This window comes from Perkinsus marinus (genome assembly GCF_000006405.1).
Source record: "Perkinsus marinus ATCC 50983 genomic scaffold scf_1104296930512, whole genome shotgun sequence".
In the NCBI taxonomy this organism is placed as follows: Eukaryota; Perkinsozoa; order Perkinsida; family Perkinsidae; genus Perkinsus; species Perkinsus marinus.
Window position 1 is genome coordinate 10581 of NW_003216052.1, and position 15545 is coordinate 26125.

The 15545-nt window shown below is 51.0% G+C and overlaps 4 protein-coding genes across 4 annotated transcripts in view; 2 read left to right on the plus strand and 2 right to left on the minus strand.

Annotated features, from left to right (window-relative positions):
• The window catches only part of Pmar_PMAR018930 (isochorismate synthase, putative), a gene marked incomplete at its 5' end in the record, with an annotated part of 6739 nt that extends 3567 nt beyond the window's left edge, over window positions 1-3172 (minus strand). Inside the window, 14 exons of the mRNA XM_002786861.1 lie at window positions 1-53; window positions 208-305; window positions 354-494; window positions 934-1039; window positions 1090-1167; window positions 1220-1363; window positions 1671-1778; window positions 1833-1893; window positions 1961-2075; window positions 2155-2282; window positions 2323-2392; window positions 2656-2778; window positions 2982-3060; window positions 3107-3172. Coding sequence (XP_002786907.1) covers window positions 1-53; window positions 208-305; window positions 354-494; window positions 934-1039; window positions 1090-1167; window positions 1220-1363; window positions 1671-1778; window positions 1833-1893; window positions 1961-2075; window positions 2155-2282; window positions 2323-2392; window positions 2656-2778; window positions 2982-3060; window positions 3107-3172 — 1370 coding nt within the window. The remainder of the gene's footprint in view (window positions 54-207; window positions 306-353; window positions 495-933; window positions 1040-1089; window positions 1168-1219; window positions 1364-1670; window positions 1779-1832; window positions 1894-1960; window positions 2076-2154; window positions 2283-2322; window positions 2393-2655; window positions 2779-2981; window positions 3061-3106) is intronic.
• Window positions 3173-3607: 435 nt separating this feature from the next.
• On the plus strand, window positions 3608-6975 carry Pmar_PMAR018931 (Long-chain-fatty-acid--CoA ligase, putative). The gene is made up of 22 exons (XM_002786862.1): window positions 3608-3774; window positions 3834-3940; window positions 3992-4089; window positions 4136-4239; window positions 4285-4387; window positions 4436-4512; window positions 4563-4671; window positions 4717-4839; window positions 4883-4997; window positions 5044-5129; window positions 5185-5316; window positions 5362-5418; window positions 5469-5541; window positions 5591-5716; window positions 5761-5924; window positions 5972-6047; window positions 6092-6202; window positions 6261-6349; window positions 6401-6528; window positions 6573-6676; window positions 6722-6811; window positions 6865-6975. Exons 1-22 carry the CDS (start codon window positions 3631-3633, stop codon window positions 6923-6925), a joined length of 2277 nt encoding a protein of 758 aa, XP_002786908.1. The 5' UTR covers window positions 3608-3630; the 3' UTR covers window positions 6926-6975.
• Window positions 6976-12700: 5725 nt separating this feature from the next.
• On the minus strand, window positions 12701-13252 carry Pmar_PMAR018932 (hypothetical protein; the record flags this gene model as incomplete). The annotated part of the gene is made up of 3 exons (XM_002786863.1): window positions 12701-12847; window positions 12901-13036; window positions 13080-13252. The coding sequence occupies 3 exons, from the start codon at window positions 13250-13252 to the stop codon at window positions 12701-12703; spliced, it is 456 nt and encodes a 151-aa protein (XP_002786909.1).
• A 358-nt stretch (window positions 13253-13610) lies between these two features.
• Pmar_PMAR018933 (hypothetical protein) lies at window positions 13611-15358 on the plus strand (the record flags this gene model as incomplete). The annotated part of the gene is made up of 5 exons (XM_002786864.1): window positions 13611-13787; window positions 13846-13931; window positions 13980-14280; window positions 14331-14534; window positions 14579-15358. 5 exons carry the CDS (start codon window positions 13611-13613, stop codon window positions 15356-15358), a joined length of 1548 nt encoding a protein of 515 aa, XP_002786910.1.
• Window positions 15359-15545: the final 187 nt, after the last annotated feature.

The window sequence follows — 15545 nt, forward strand, 5'->3', positions numbered from 1 at the left end:
CGTCGATGAGCCCAGCACCAGCCATCACATGCACTACATCGCCACCACGCTCTCTACGCTCACTAGATTGATGGTGAATGCATATTGAGTCTATTATTAGATTGCGGTGACACGACTAGTGATAGGTGTCGATCAAGTGTTAACATGTTGTAAGTGTATCCAGGCTCGAGCGACAACCGCCCATGCGTGTGTCGTCCCTCCCTCTACCTTCGACCCATGACGGCGTTCGACCAGGGCGCTTCTTAGCGATACCGCCAGCTCTCCTCCATTGGACGATACCACACCACAAGGAGCAGCAAAGAAGCCTGCACGCATGCACAAGTGACATAACTCCTCACACCAGCCGGGCACACCTCGATCGAAAGGCTCTCTCGCTCTGATAAACGTCATGGCATCCTTCAGCGGCTTTCCGCCCACCGCAGGCGTTGGATGCAAGTCCCGTACCAGCCACTCTACCACACCATGCCCACTTCGTAAGGAGGCTATCTCATCACCTGACGTCATCATTCTACCACACAAGGCCCGCGAGCCAGAGGGAATTATCTATTGGAGTACAGCCAAGCAAACACCTCCAAAGCTCTCATTGCTGCTACATCATATTCATGACAATTCCATATGGCCGCGAGTAGTAAGACACCACTTCAAGGGTGACACGAACCACTCTCTAGATTGCTGCTACTCATTAGATCTAGGGCTCAAATGCTTTCACAGCAATAAGCCACTTTATACACTATCTATACTCAGTGGAATTTCACCCGAGTTATGAGAAACACTAGTGAGAAACATATTTCACGACTGCTACGTAGCGCTAATATCTTGTTTTTCACCGAGTAATACGCCACATCACGTAAAACGAGTGAAACTCCAGTACACAGGATATTAGACTGCTCATCCCCAACACTATCCACCCCTGCCGATCATCATCCTACTCACCATTCGTCCCATCCTCAATGTCTGGCAAGTCCACTGTAGCCTCTAGCATCTGCTTACAATGGACCAACTCCTTCAATCTCAATAGATCCACTCTACTAACGCGGACCTATCAACAGACATTCTTCTACTATTCGACGAGACACTCCGACTTCCTACATTATGAGCTCTCCTGGACAGTATCCCCCGAATATACTTCGTCACAGTACTATGCTCGGTGGAGCGCTTGATGTCAGCCTGAATGGTCCGCAAACATGAGCAACGTTTATCTTGGTGAATAGAATCTGACCTCATCGTTATTAGTGATCTCCGAGGGTTTCCACGTGCCAGCAACAGCCTCTGTCTCCACATGACCACCCTCCACACGGCACAGCCTCTCTGGTGTGATACATACAAATGCACTTTCGCCATGTGGTGGTTCGATGTAGATGGTCTGAGAGCAGCAGAGGTAAGACCCCACATCACCAAACGTAGCACCGGAGTAACCAAGCCATTTCCAACTTTGTCGTTCACACACCGACTCTCCCGAAACAGAGATGAGAGCAAGCATGTCAATGCCGACGACTAGGTACACTTCCTACTACGGTACTAACGTGTAAAGTTATGAATGGCCCAATACGCGAAACCACAGATGTAATGCTGTTTTGTCAGCTCACAATACACTCACTAGCCAAACTTTGACAAACTCGATAGCTCTGGAATCCAGGAAGTCTACGAGCCCGACTTTTTCCGAGTCTTACATAGCGCTTTGTATCTGGTACGGCCTCCACAACGGTGATAAGCCAATCAATGGGGTCCATTGGGTAAGCGCCATCTTCAAAACTCAAGGTGGATCGAAGTGAGATGACCTGAATGGAGGTAAAAGGAGGAGGAGGACGATAGAGCATGCTACATCCACTTACCACTTTGTCAAGGGAACCATTGCGGAATTTGGAAATTGCAGTATTAACGGTGTTACTATACCTAACAGATAGATTAGCGTAACAGGTTTCAATCTATCAGACTCAGGTTCGAATCCCACGAGTATTACTCTTCAAGTGTATTGGCTGATACTATATCTGACGCCAGAGGAGGCAAAGGGGCCGGCCCACTGGTGAGGTCACTGAGCCTGCATGGCCACTTGAAGGATGCTATCGTTGATAGAGCTGAATCCAATTAGCAACATGTGATGCCACATCGAATGTACACGTGGCACTGTAGCGGAACAGGTCTATTCCCAAGTACCATGATCAGCCTCCCCCATGAGTAGCTTCCCAGTAGCGCTGTCGTATAGCATGTTGGCTGCTACCGTATACGTAGCCTTTGGATATACACCCGAAGAGGCTATCTCGAGGCGAGGCAAGACCCAATATCTAATACATCACTATACACATGCTTACCATTACACCTTACTCTTGCGAAGGGTCATGGAAGAAATCACGCCACTCGGCACCGATAGCCCTGTCCTCATCGAAACGACGCCCTGAAGGTTGAGTACAGTAGGCCGAGTCGTTGCAAAGAAACCTCAGATCAGATGAACTAACGTCGAAGCCAGATCGACCACCACTATGAGCAATACATTTTAAGACATCGAGGAATGGCGCTCTATATAATACTGAGCTTGCAGGAGTTTACGTCATAATTGTAATTTCGATAGATTGATATAAATTTGGATCTCTCGAGATACCACAACTACTCAAACCTCGAAACACGATAAGGACAAAGGACGAGTCTCCCATGACGAACCTCCAATGTAGCGGACTTTATCGTCTGTACCACTCAGCAGCATAGCACTCAGTGAAGAGGCTATATGGGCCTGACCCCAGCCACCTAGGGCATACGATCCGTCGCGCGCCACGAATAGGGAACCTGAACGCAGCGGACAAGTGGACGAGGGCCGGTGGGAAAAAGTTTACGTGACTCCCTTCCAAAGCCTTGAAATCTTAGGAGTCTCAAGAAATACTTCGGGAGATGGTCGGCACTGTCCACATGCAAAACAGTGGGACATTCGATTCGGAGTACTCGTACTGAACACATCCTCTTGGCATCAACCAGGAAAACCTATATCCTACTGGAATGGTCTTCTGATGTGTTCGGTACAGAGGCTTGGCCACAGTGCGATATCGCATCCATAACATGTAAACAAGCCACCTAAGGAGTCGAACTACGACCGAAACTGAACCGTGTGGTGACTTACTTCTGGAGATGGGCAGAAGGGAAGCGTGAGATGAGACTCGGCAACATCCGAGGCATTGGAAGTCATTGGAGTGGTAAAACAGTCCGATTGATAGTAGGGCATTCTATCAACCTGTGTAGATAAACCTAGTACTCTTATGGTCGGTCCTCGTCATACGTCCAATCCCCCAGCCGGGGATCGAACTCGGGACCTCGAACATACGTCGGCGCAAGAATGTCGCGCACGCCCACATACTGGAGAGTTGCGTTGCCATGGAGTGGTTCACTATCTCATCACACTATGTGTCACAACTGGCCTCCTTAATAGGTGTATGAGCCGTATCCTCTTACAGTGATGTCACTCTAGAGTGTCGTGTATTGATGTAAAGCACTGGTTTCATCTGACTAGACTAGGGGGACCGTCAAGCATGGCAGGGAGATGCTTGCATCACCAACTCCTTTAATTCGTACTGGCAAGCTGTTGGTGGGCTCCATCGTTCTGGGGTAGGGATCGATTGGCTTCAGTACGTTCCCAGTTAACAAGCCATGATCGGGGAACTCGTGAAAGGCCTGGACTACCTCACTTGGGCAGTTCCCGCTGGTGGACCCATCCGCTCAGCATTCGGTCCGGTCGACCCATCAACGATGTTGAATTCAGAACCGAGTCCATATCCTGATCCGGACAACCCGGTAAGCGATCTATCGGGAGGTCCTTGGTTCTATCCCGGCACATTGTGTTTTCCAATCAGGAAGCTCCAGCGAGGTGTCGTACTGGCCAGTCGGCTCGTGTCGAGGGATTGCCTTGGGCACCATCTGTACGAACTCTCCACGACGTCTTTGCTCATGCCGTCAAAAGGTGATGACCTCTCTCGCTTCCTCCAATGAGCCCATCATATGTCTTCCTCAGTCATCCCAACTCCAAGTGTCAAGGCACTCGAGAGCTCCTCCGTTTTGTGGACATGGGTCAGCCGCTACCTGGCAAGGAGTTCGGCAAGACCACATGGCGTAGGCCTCTCTCGGCCATCTCCCTGAGGGACCTTCCTAAGATTAGGTACCTATCGCCAGGTCAACAGGCGCGTCTTTGCCTTTGGAGCGGGTCTGCGCAGTATTGGCAACAACCCTCAGCCTCACTACGTTGCCGATGTGGACTCCTTGGTGAGACCTATGACTGCTCCGATAGGCTTGATCACTCCTTCTCAGACCGGCGCCATATCTCTGGTCATCTTCGAGGACACCTGTGCAGAGTGGATCACCGCGGCCCTTGGAGCTTGGTCTCAGAATATGATAGTCACCACCATATACGGTAAGGTGGTGGCACCATGAGCAGCATGATACCAGCGGACTTGGTCAGGTACACTAGGACCAGATGCTGTGGCCCAGGCCTTCACAGAGGGCCAAGGGACTACTCTATTGTGTAACAGGAAGAACGTGAGTATCCACACTGTGCTTGGCGGAGGCGGATACTGTGGACCTGACAGGTGGCTGGGGTCGTGGCAGCCCGAGAGGACATGCCTTCTTTGAGGCACATCATCTACACCGATGAAGGCGTTGATGCCAAGGAGAGGATGAGACCCATACAGTTGGCTGGTAGGTTGCGGGCCTATTCTGTATCTTGTGTAGGGACCCTGGTAGATACCCATGGTATCGAGGTCATCAGATTCGAAGATCTGCTTCGACGAGGTCAAAGCTTGGTGAAGGACTACCCTCCAGTGTTGCCTCGGAAGGACAGTATTGCTACTATCATGTATACGTCAGGTACGGCATTCGTGACAATGATGGGACTCATCGATCGCTACAGGTACCACTGGCCACCCTAAGGGTGTCGTCATAAGACATAGCCACGCAGTAGCGTGTATTCGATCGGTGCTTCCTCTTGTCCTGGAGCGCCTACCTTCTAACTTCACCCATGTCGCGTAGGTCCTTCCCTAAGGGCAGTTACTTGATCATGGTTGAGGCTAGGTACCTGCCGTTAGCCCACATATTTGAGTTGGCCGTCCACCTTGGGTGCCTCAGCTGTGGTGCTAGCATCGGCTATGCAGACCCAAGTAAGCAAGGCCGACACAGAGTCAGAACACGACGGTGTGCCTTACCCTACTGTAGAGAGCCTAACGTCCACTCTAAGCAAGCCTTGTGGAGCTCTGGAGGAATACAAACCACATCTGTTAATCGGTGTGCCTAAGATCTTCGACGTCATCATGAAGGGAGCTATCGCGAAGATAGCGGCGGAGCCACGTAAGGCCCTCCTTCCTCACTGTTGGGTAGGTATTACTTGTTCAGCTCTCAAAAGAAGCCTCATTAATGCCGCTTTCGAGTCCAAGGCAAACGCCATTGAGAGTAGGATGCTCTTGTTGTTATAATCACTAGAGTGGAGGGGTCTTTTTTAGATGGTCGATTCACTCCTATTTTCGACCGTCTTGTTTTCTCAAAGTTCGGAGCCCTTCTAGGTGGTCGAGTAAGGTAAGGCTCCATGGTGTACTACAGAAGTGTGTCACGCCGCACTGCATAGGATATGCGTGTCTGGTGGAGGCCCTCTGTCGGGAGATGTCCAGAGATGGGTCAGGACGGCTTTTGGGTGTCGGGTCATACAGGGCTATGGTCTGACGGAGACTAATGCGGGTGCTACTATACAATTGTGAGGACATATATAGAGTGCGTCAATGATCCCTCTTCCTACAGAATGGACGATCTTCGAACGGGCGTGGTAGGCCCGCCGATCCCGGGTGTTGAGATAAAGCTACGGTCATGTCTCGATGCTAAGGGAGAACCTGAGATCTTGGATCGCCATGGCAAGCCCTATCTGTCGAAGGACAGTCGAGCGGCTAACGGCAAGCGAGTCCTTGGTATGGTTAATGCTCTACTACAGTGTGATATATATGTCCTCTACTAGGCCGGGGTGAGGTCCTCATACGTGGACCATGCGTGACGAGTGGTTACTATAAACTGCCAGACAAGACTAAGGAAGCGTAAGAGGCATAATATGTAGCGGAGCGAAGCTCATGGAGTGCAGGTTTAAGCCTGATGGATGGTTCTATTCTGGTGATGTTGGACAGTTCTTGGAGGACGGTAGCCTTCAACTGATCGATAGAGTAAAGAACTTGGTGAAGCTACGGGGTGGCGAGTGAGTACCATAGACTTCCTCGGGGCACGGCCCTCCTATAGGACGTACCATAACGTAGGTATATCGCTTTGGAGAACATGGAGTTGGTCTACAGCAGCTCGGCCTTTGTGGATGCCGTCAATGGTGGCATCATGTGCTACGGTGATGGTAAGTGTCGCTATAGACACTCCTCTCGTGCCTCTATGGTGATGTATTCAGGCACCCTGGACAGGCCAGTAGCCATGGTACAGGTGAATAGGGACAACCTTGAGAAGTGGGCCAACACTAATAACGTCCAATACAGCACTTATGAGGAGCTGTTGAGAAAACCTGAGGCCAACAAAGCGGTGAGGAACCTCAACTAGGAGGTGTTGGAATTGAGATGATTCAGGTTTTGGAATCGCTAAGAAAGTGTTGGAAAGTTGGTAAGCTGTCTCCTCTCGAACAGCTCTGTGCTATAGTATTGCTCAGTGATCCATGGACGCCTGAGAACAAGTAAGATACCATTCGTTTCTATTGAAGTCACTGCCTCCTCATCAGATGCCTGACTGCGACTAATAAGCTTTCGCGCCATGGTATTGCTGCTAAACACGAGGAGGTGTTAGAGAATTTGAAGGCACTCGGACGAGAGTAAGTCTAAGAATTTCGGGTCGATTTTGGAGTTGTTGCGGCTGTTTGTTCAGTCCATCGATGCCGATGTCGATACCCACTACCTCCACATCATTTTCGAGGGCCAAGTTATGAGTTCGTCCAGGGTGGTGGAGTTATTTTAGGGTTGTCGTTTCTTAGCAGATTTGCTTTCTTTAAGGGTTGCGGTATTTTTATCAAATCGGATGTTGTTGTTGCGTTATCTGGTCTCCTGCGGTCCAAAAAAACACTGCATGTAAGTACACGAGTGCGGCATCGTATGTGCTGGAGAGGATAGTGCAATAGGGCCTTCCTAGAGGCGGATTTTGCTCTCCCGGTGGTACTGCGCTTATCAAATTGCTGTCGTTTATATACGCATCGGTATGAAGTACACACTGTGTACTGTAGTAGCTGCTTAGGTTTGTACATCATGCCCAGCTTGGTCGCGAGAACAGCTTTAATGGTCGACTACATCATATGGAATTCACCACGTACAGGACACAGAATTCGGGACGTTGTATCACATCTTTTCGAGAGTTATCGCACTGGAAGCTGAGTAGCAGGGTTCAACCTTAATTCCAGTTATCTCGTTTCGGAGGACAATGCCGCCTCGGCGATCCCTCTCGTATGGACGTTATTCAACGACTTCAATGGTTCCGAGATTGCTATTGTCGTCTCGGTCCTTTGAGGGTGAACGAGTGCGTACCTTGTCGCCATTGAGGGGGAAGCCCAGCACCGAGAGGCTCGTAAGATGATGCTCGAGTTTACTTCACATGGTTGCATCTTCGAAGGCTCTAAAAATGCGAAATGCGATAAATGCTCACATATTACTGAAGCATATAAGTATTATATTATAGTAATCGTTGGAACAGAATATTATGTTACAGTGTTCTCTTCGAACGATGAGACCTTCTAATAGACTGAAAGTAGCTGTCGTACCTCAGTGATGTACGAATCGATTCTCCCGGCTGGTCCAACACAGTTACGAGTCGCTGTATTAGGCTCGCTGGTGGTCACCGAGAGGCGGGTCGGCGCGCGTTGGTAATGGCCACGTGAGTTCCCCACTTGATCTCGACTTCGGCAGAGAATGGCTGAAGAGACGTAGTCTCATGAGTGGCCAGTTTCTCATGTCTGAGCTCCGTGTCTATAGGCGATGCTAAGAGGGCAAAGAAGAAGATCGAGAAAGAGAAGCGAGCAATGGCCGAATGTGTATGCGGCAATACTCGTCCATGATGGCGGAATGCAACGCACTAATCGTTACAGCATGTTTCAAGGGTGGCACGGTGCAAAATGTGAAGTTTGCGAAACAGATCAACAATATAATCATTTCACAAAACGAAGAAACCCTTCGAGAGGAATCTCCGCAAGATGTTATCCTGAGCAGCCAACGATTGATCACTGTCTTGGAAGGTATTCTCCCCCGTCCACCGTCCCGGTATTAAACGCAGTGAGAAGATCCTAGGACAGACAGGTCTGCAGTATGTTGGCCCAGTAATATACTTCTGTCTGCTGCCGGCGCATACCATGGTGACCTGTGATCACGCCAGACTGGGCATCGATGCTCCGCTTTGAAGCTTGCTAGATGTAGATGGTGTATGGACCATCAGGTTCAAGGTTGGAAAGAGCACGCTGACAAGTACGCAAAGAAACGCAATGATGATAAGCAGCCACGCGAGTAGGGCCGCCGCAGTGCCCTTGGTGTAGGGGGGGCCTGCTTGGGAGCGCCTATTATCAGTTGTGATTTCTCTCCGGCTATATCTCGTTACGGTGACAGGAGGGTTGGAAATGCCTCACAGGCGAGTCAACGATTGTAAGTTCCTTTCTGCGCTTTGCTACGGCTATAATGCAAGCTCAACGAAGCACTGGTGTTTTCACCGAATCAAATCGTGATCATGACGTGCTATGCTCGATGCTGGAGCTGATAGGAGCCGCAAGTGACTTGGAATGGCTACCATATGGGTTACCTGTGCTGAAACTTCGAGGACTGAGTCCTCCAAAGCGGAAGGGCGCTCTGCGGATGAGCTACTTCGATCCTCGCAAGGTATCAAGACGCTCTCGCCAAGCAAGCATTTGAACGGCAGCAGCTTGAGGAACGCAGACGAGGTCATCGCTCGTCTGCTCCCACTGTAAAACGATCCCTCAGAAGGCGATTAGAAAGGCTGTAGGTCTTAGGCCCGCTCATTGTACCTCGAATCTTCGTAGCTGATAAGCATTCGCTACCCTAAGGTACGAGGATGCCAGGTCACGCAGACTGAGGCAGCAAGAGTCAGAGGCTAGCATGGAAATCCAAGCTAGATCGCTGTCGGAAAGTGGCAAACTCTGCCCGAAGTCGCGAAAGTTGGCGGAGGCGCGGAAGAAGAGGATATCCGCCCAAAGACGTGCCCAACTAGCAAGGTCGGTGAAACCTTAAAGCCTACTTACTAGCCGCTATCCATGATATCAATAATATAAGCCTCTATCAGTGATAGACAACAGTCGTCCGAACTGAGCGACCCGTGAGAGCTATTCGACTTTTCGTTTTATAGGCTATCAACGATATAGGTATCAATGATAGCGAATCGCAACTGTGTTCACTGTAGGGCTTTGACGCCGCCGACGAGGCCAGTCGCGAAGAGCACAGTCGAAAAGAAGCGACAAGCTGCCATAGAAAAAATGGACGCTTTCCTCCAGCGCAACGAGTTGGCTTCAATAGCAAAGAAGGAGCGTGCGCGAAGAAAGTTGAAGTTGCAGGAGTAGGAAGCTTCAAGATTGAAGTTCCATCACTGGTCGTGGGTGACCACTCTTCTGTCCAGGTTGGCTGAGCTGTCGGAATGCACCTTCCACCCCAATTTATCAACTTCACGGAACTCCCATTGCGAGGTTTGTCCGGTTTCCCTCCGTAGATCACCTGCTGGTATTCCCATCAGACCGACATGCCTCTGAAGCGAGCTCTAAGCTCACGATCAGCTCGTGGGCAGAGTGTGCATGAACGGCTGTATGAGACGTGGGTCGTTGGAGTCCTACCCCGATGCTGTGTGAGCTCTAGATGTGCACTTTTGGTAGGGGCATGCTTTACAAGATTAAACGGGAGCAAGTTTATGACAGTGCGAGAGTAGCTCGGGAGAGAGAGGAGCTGAGCTGCTGTAAGGTCGGCATGTCGTACTCATTCCTCCTGCCATGTCAGTCCACTCCAATGAATCACCCAACGCCGATGAGTTAAGGTACGTTCACCCCTCTGATCTCGACTCATCATCATCAAACGGGACGATGGCTCGACAGTGCCTATGATAGCGACTCCACATCTGTTGTCAGCCAAACCTCGTTCTCATCACAGAACTCCATGCTAGTATGCATGCTCAGCAAGGATGGGCGCGTGGATGGGTTACTGTCCAACTCCTTTTGTTAGGCCCTCGAAGACGAGGTTCGCACAATGGTGGCTGAGTACTTAGCGTCACGTGGACGGCGCTCAGGTGACGTCTCTCCTCGTGCTTCGAGCATTTACGACAATGAAGATCTCGCGGGAAGTCGAGTCGGGTCGTGATGTGTGTCTCGCATGAGCTTCCACCTAACTGAACTATTTGTTTTGTTCATCTCTCAATTAAAGGAATATCCGACTAATAGAAGCATAGTTGTGATACTAACATGTGAGGGCTCTCTGGGTCAACGGCTACATAGATCGAACTGTTGAGCTGTCCCTGTTGGGTCTGATACCCGTTCTTGTCGCCTAGTCAAGCCAGTGAAACGCAGAGCCTGTAATGCGGTTGTCAGACTTAGCTATAGCGCCACTGTTCGTAGCTGCCCCCTCCCCCCTCCCAATGCTGGTCGAAAATGAGCGTATTGTGGGACTTTGTTATATACAACTCGATGAGTCTACGTCTGCTCTTCTCGCACAGCAGGATGCGCTCAAGACACAGTAGGAATGCTACAAGGTTTCAAACCAGTACATTCGATTCCATGACAAGGTTTAAACTGCTGTTTCCAGTGTCTTGTGTAAGGCCATGTTCGGGTGAGATGTCCGACGATGGGCGCCATTCCAGAGTGGCTGAGCTTTTCTTCAGGGGTTTGCATACGGCAAATCGAGTATATGGAAGAGCCGGTCTCCATTGATCCTAGAAGAGCACTGTGTCATCCGGTGATGACCCCAGCCCTCTTAAACAAATACAGGGCAGATGTAATGACTCCACAGCTCGCCTCAATAAAGGACCACTGAAGCACAGATGACAAACACGATATGCATAAAGAACCCGGGTGATCCGTCTTCACGAGTCGTGAATCACGACCAAATCGAGATTAAAGACCGCTAGCGTTGTGCACAGTATTGATTTTGCGTAGTAGGTGTCCGGTCCGGTGAAAAAAGAAACAGTTTCCTTTGACTCTTGTGTACGCTACGGGGTCTCCAAGCCTGACGCGCTTGATTCCTTCTATCACCCACTGAAACTCGTCCGCCTTTGATTCAGAGGAGGCTCAGGGTTGGGAGAAGGGGGAATGAGAGCGAGGTGTGAAGTATAGGGTCAAAGAAGCGACACAGATGGGATATCTCGTCAGTCAAGCAATAGCTCTTCAACCGCTGCTGGATGCAGAGGCGATAATCACCATACAAACGAATACTGGCAACGATTTGGGAGAAGTACGGTATACGAAGAAACTCTAGGCTCCAAAAATGATGAGAAACATTGCCTGAAACATGCTACCGTCTCGGCGCCAACTGAAGAGCTTCATCATTGGCCTGCAGCCCGGCCATGCCCACCGCTAAACGAACCAGGTTCTGTTTTGTAAACCGTTGCATATCCACAGGTGCTCGAGGGCCCCAGCCGAGGGCGAAGCTCTCGAGGACATCAGCCGCATCGACTGGTGATGAGTGCGAGGCGAAGTACCTCCAGCTAAACCGTAAGCTACTTACCCTCCTCGCCATACTTACACCACTTTTATCATGTCCGCGGGTTCCTTGACCATTTCATCGTAACGATCAGCGAGCACCTTAGCTCGATCGAGCATTGCTGACCATAGCAGGGTATTGGCAGGTGGTGGACATACTGAGATCGACGCAAATCATTAGAGCGACACTAAGGAGGCCACCTACAGCCTATTGCATTAAGGGCTCTAGCTAGTGTGCCAATGCAGGAAGAACTCAGTGTAGTTATCCTCTTCAACAACAGTTTACTATCAGCCCATGCATGGTGACACGCAGCCAAAGATACCATACCATTGGCAGCTAACACCTGGGGGAGGGGGGTCTGCGCACAGCTAAAATTTTCGGAAGAAGACCCACCGAACATCCCCAAAGGCCATTGGCGAGCCCCACATCAACGCCCTTATGGAGGGCTAGATGAGCTCGGGAGCCGAGAGCCTCTGCGAGGTCTCGGGAGCGGGGACCAGGCAAAGGCACTACGTTGGCCAGCGACCATAGCATGGTCGAAAGGTGTTGGGGAGAGGCACTGTCGATGACTAAGGAGGGCCGGAGATGGGAAAGTGATGGTAACACACATGGAATCATTTTCGTGTGAACTAAGACGGCTAGAATAGGAATACTAGTACTTCGACCCTTCTCGCCTCCACTACGGACCCTCCCCTTACTCTGCAATCCCCTCTCGGAGAGCCTCTCCAAGACTGGCCCTCGCCAACTGACATCGTAGGTCTTTGTGGGTATTCGAGCCAGAGACCAGAGGGTATTGGACAAATTCTGCGTCGAGAAATGGCTGAGGACAGCAGTAGACTCTTCAGTGATCAACTGATGGAAAAAGCGTAAAAACCTCATACCCAAAGAGTCCAGCACACCTGAGCAATGAAGCATTCGAATTGAAGTGAAGGGCCGCTCCATAGCTGGCGGCGAGCTGTGGCCCATAGCAGCAGCCCTAGGTTGTGGGGAGGTATCCTAAGACTACCCATGGCCACCATACCCCTCTAGGTACTCTTCTACTCGAGGAGCTCCTTCCGCAATAGATCCGAGTCGAAGCTTCGAAGCCTGGTAAGGGCTAGCCTGATGGCCTCAGTAGATGCCTCCGTGTCACAGGCAACTAGGGTATACGATAAATTGACCAAGTCGAATACGTTGAAGGTACTCTGAAGATACCACAAGATACTCTCTGGGGTAGCTCCCGACCCTCCCGCCGTACCAAGTCGAGCACCCCAGCAGCCACGGCCTGGGGTATCTCCCGTTCCCACCAGCCCCCGAGAGCTCTATCATTAACCTTCTGGGCACACCAAAGCATCGTAGTAATGTTACGAGGGGTCAGCTGTGCCTCTCGGTACCTGATACTCACGCTATTAAGGATAGGAAGACGTGCAGAGGTACCAATCCCAACCCCTGCCATTGACCAATCTCTGGAACTCAGCGAGGACCTCAGCGGCATCCGCTTGCGAGGTCGGCTCCTTCGGTAGCTTATTAAGGCCGTAGTGCACGAGGCCTATCATTTTACCGGGACTACCTCCATGACGTTCAGCAAGTCTAGCCAGGGCTGCAACCATTCCAGAAAAAAAGAAATGCGTTGACGAGATAATTTGCAGGAGATTATCGCTTCGCTCCGCCACCAAAATTGTCACTCTTGAATCGCTTCGCTCCGTCTTTTTCTATTCGTACTTGATAGTGTCACACTTGACTGTAGTCAGCTCCAACTATGGTTTGGAATTGGGCCTACAGTAAGGCAGGCGCTTGAGAATCATCATCGCTGAGGTGTAGGGGACTTAATTTCAATAAGCGATGATAGAGGACCTGTTGTTGTTTACAATAGGTGATGTATCAGTGGAGGTGAATCCAAATCGATCAAATATCTTTCTTCCGGACCTGATTCGTATCTTTCAATTCAGATGCCTTTGGCATACCCTCATGACAGGTGACCCAATACTGGATGCTGGAGGGAGTCTAGAGTACCTGTATGCGGTCCTGGGCCCTCGAGGGATGCTCCTTGGGGCTGCCCTCCTCATCTGGACCCTCCACTACTTCATGGTGCTGCATCAGCGGCCCTACGTCTATTTCTCGGGAACGAGGTCGACTCGAATCTTGGTAGTATCATAGGTTCATCTCGGCAAGATACGAACTAGGTACGATCTCATCCTCTTAGGAACTGTGTCCCGCTGCAACTACTTCGTACTCCCCCGCCCTCTGGTGTTTTGGTAGCGGAACACTACAGACCTTAGCTGGCACTTGGTGAGCCCCCAAAGAGCCCCAAGGCAGCCCCCGGGCACCTCCTCTCAGGCTCCTTGGTAATGTCGATGAGCATACCCCGCCGGCCCCTCCTCTACCCGGTGCCTGCCAGTACACCCGTGAGTTCATACGGGTAACTACCCCTCCCGTTAGAGCCCTCTTCATCAACCCTACTCAGGTCTCTACTGGTCGCACAGTGTCCCTCGACTGGTTACCGATTGGGGACCAAAGGGCCCCTCCAGGGACCGGTCTCCGCCCACAGGATTGCTTCGCTCTACTCATTATCCTCAACCACGGCATTGGCGGAGCTCTGGTCAATGGTTGCATAATAGAGACCATCCAATACGCTCAAGTAAAGGATCGGCCCTGTCCAGCTTAAATGATAGTCTCTGTCCCCTGCAGTCCCTGGGCTTTGCCTGTGTAGTAGTGAACCTACCTGGTGCCGGGGGTACTGTCGCCCCCTTGCCCGCCAAGGGTGGTGATGGTAGCCTCACGCCATGTGCCAGTGTACTGCGTCCATCATTCAGAAGGGAGGTGGCTGAGGCAATGGATGCCATCGACAGGCGACTTAAGAATTGGGATCAACTGCAACAGCAGCAACAGCAGGTACGTCATGTCCGACCCCTTTCAATTATACTGTTGTCTGTTAGACTGCCACACCACCCCCGGGGTCCTCAGACCCACGCTCATCCCCAGCAGTAACGCCTCGGCCAATGGGGTCAGCCTCGACATCAGTGTCGCTACCTAAGGGCCTCATTGCCTTTTCTGCTGGAGGCCTGCATGCCCTAGATTACTTGGCACACTTTACCCCTCGGTCCTCGTCGACTCCTGACCAACAGGCCGCCGAGGGTGGTCCTGATGACCACGGTAGTGCTGGCACTTGTTCGGTGGCTGCTGCTGGTATTGGAGCCTGTGCCTTTGGTCACGTACCGTTAAAACCAGAGAAGTGGGCCGCCGACTCGAGTAGTGCTAAACGAGACTTCTTAGCTCGCTGTAAAGTCCAACTTCGGCAATGTTGTGCTGCTGGTGATTCTGATCTAGAACAGTGCCAAGCAGCGATGAAAGCGGAGACCCTCCTCGAATTCGAGACTGCCATGTTGCCACTGACGGGCCCGTCTGTCGGACCCTTCAAGCCCTACGACAGTATATCATCCCTCACCATCCCTGTGTGTCTGTACTTCTCCCGGGACGATCCTACTATAGACTTCGATTCGGATGTTGACCTGCTACAACTCGCTGTGAAGGGCCGAGAGCATTTAGTGACAGCAGTGACCGAGACTGGTGGCCACTGTGGGGGCTTCACGACCAGCTCATTGTTCCGTTCTCGGAAGCCTTCTTCCAAGCGGGATAGTCTTGGCTCTGGAGTGCGATATCCCATCACCTTCATGGTGGACTTCATTGCTGCTAGCCTGCGGCCAGTACTACTATAATATTGATAAATCAATTCGACAGCACATTTGGAATATTTGTTTCCCATGTACCTCTCTGGCTTTGCGTCTTCTTCTGTGGCTACTCTCACAGCATTCCCTCCTCTCGTAATAGTTGTTGTTGTTCATCTCTCCGTCGCCATGCTGCTCCGTTTCTACCTCGACAATAATGGCAAGCGTGTGTATACGT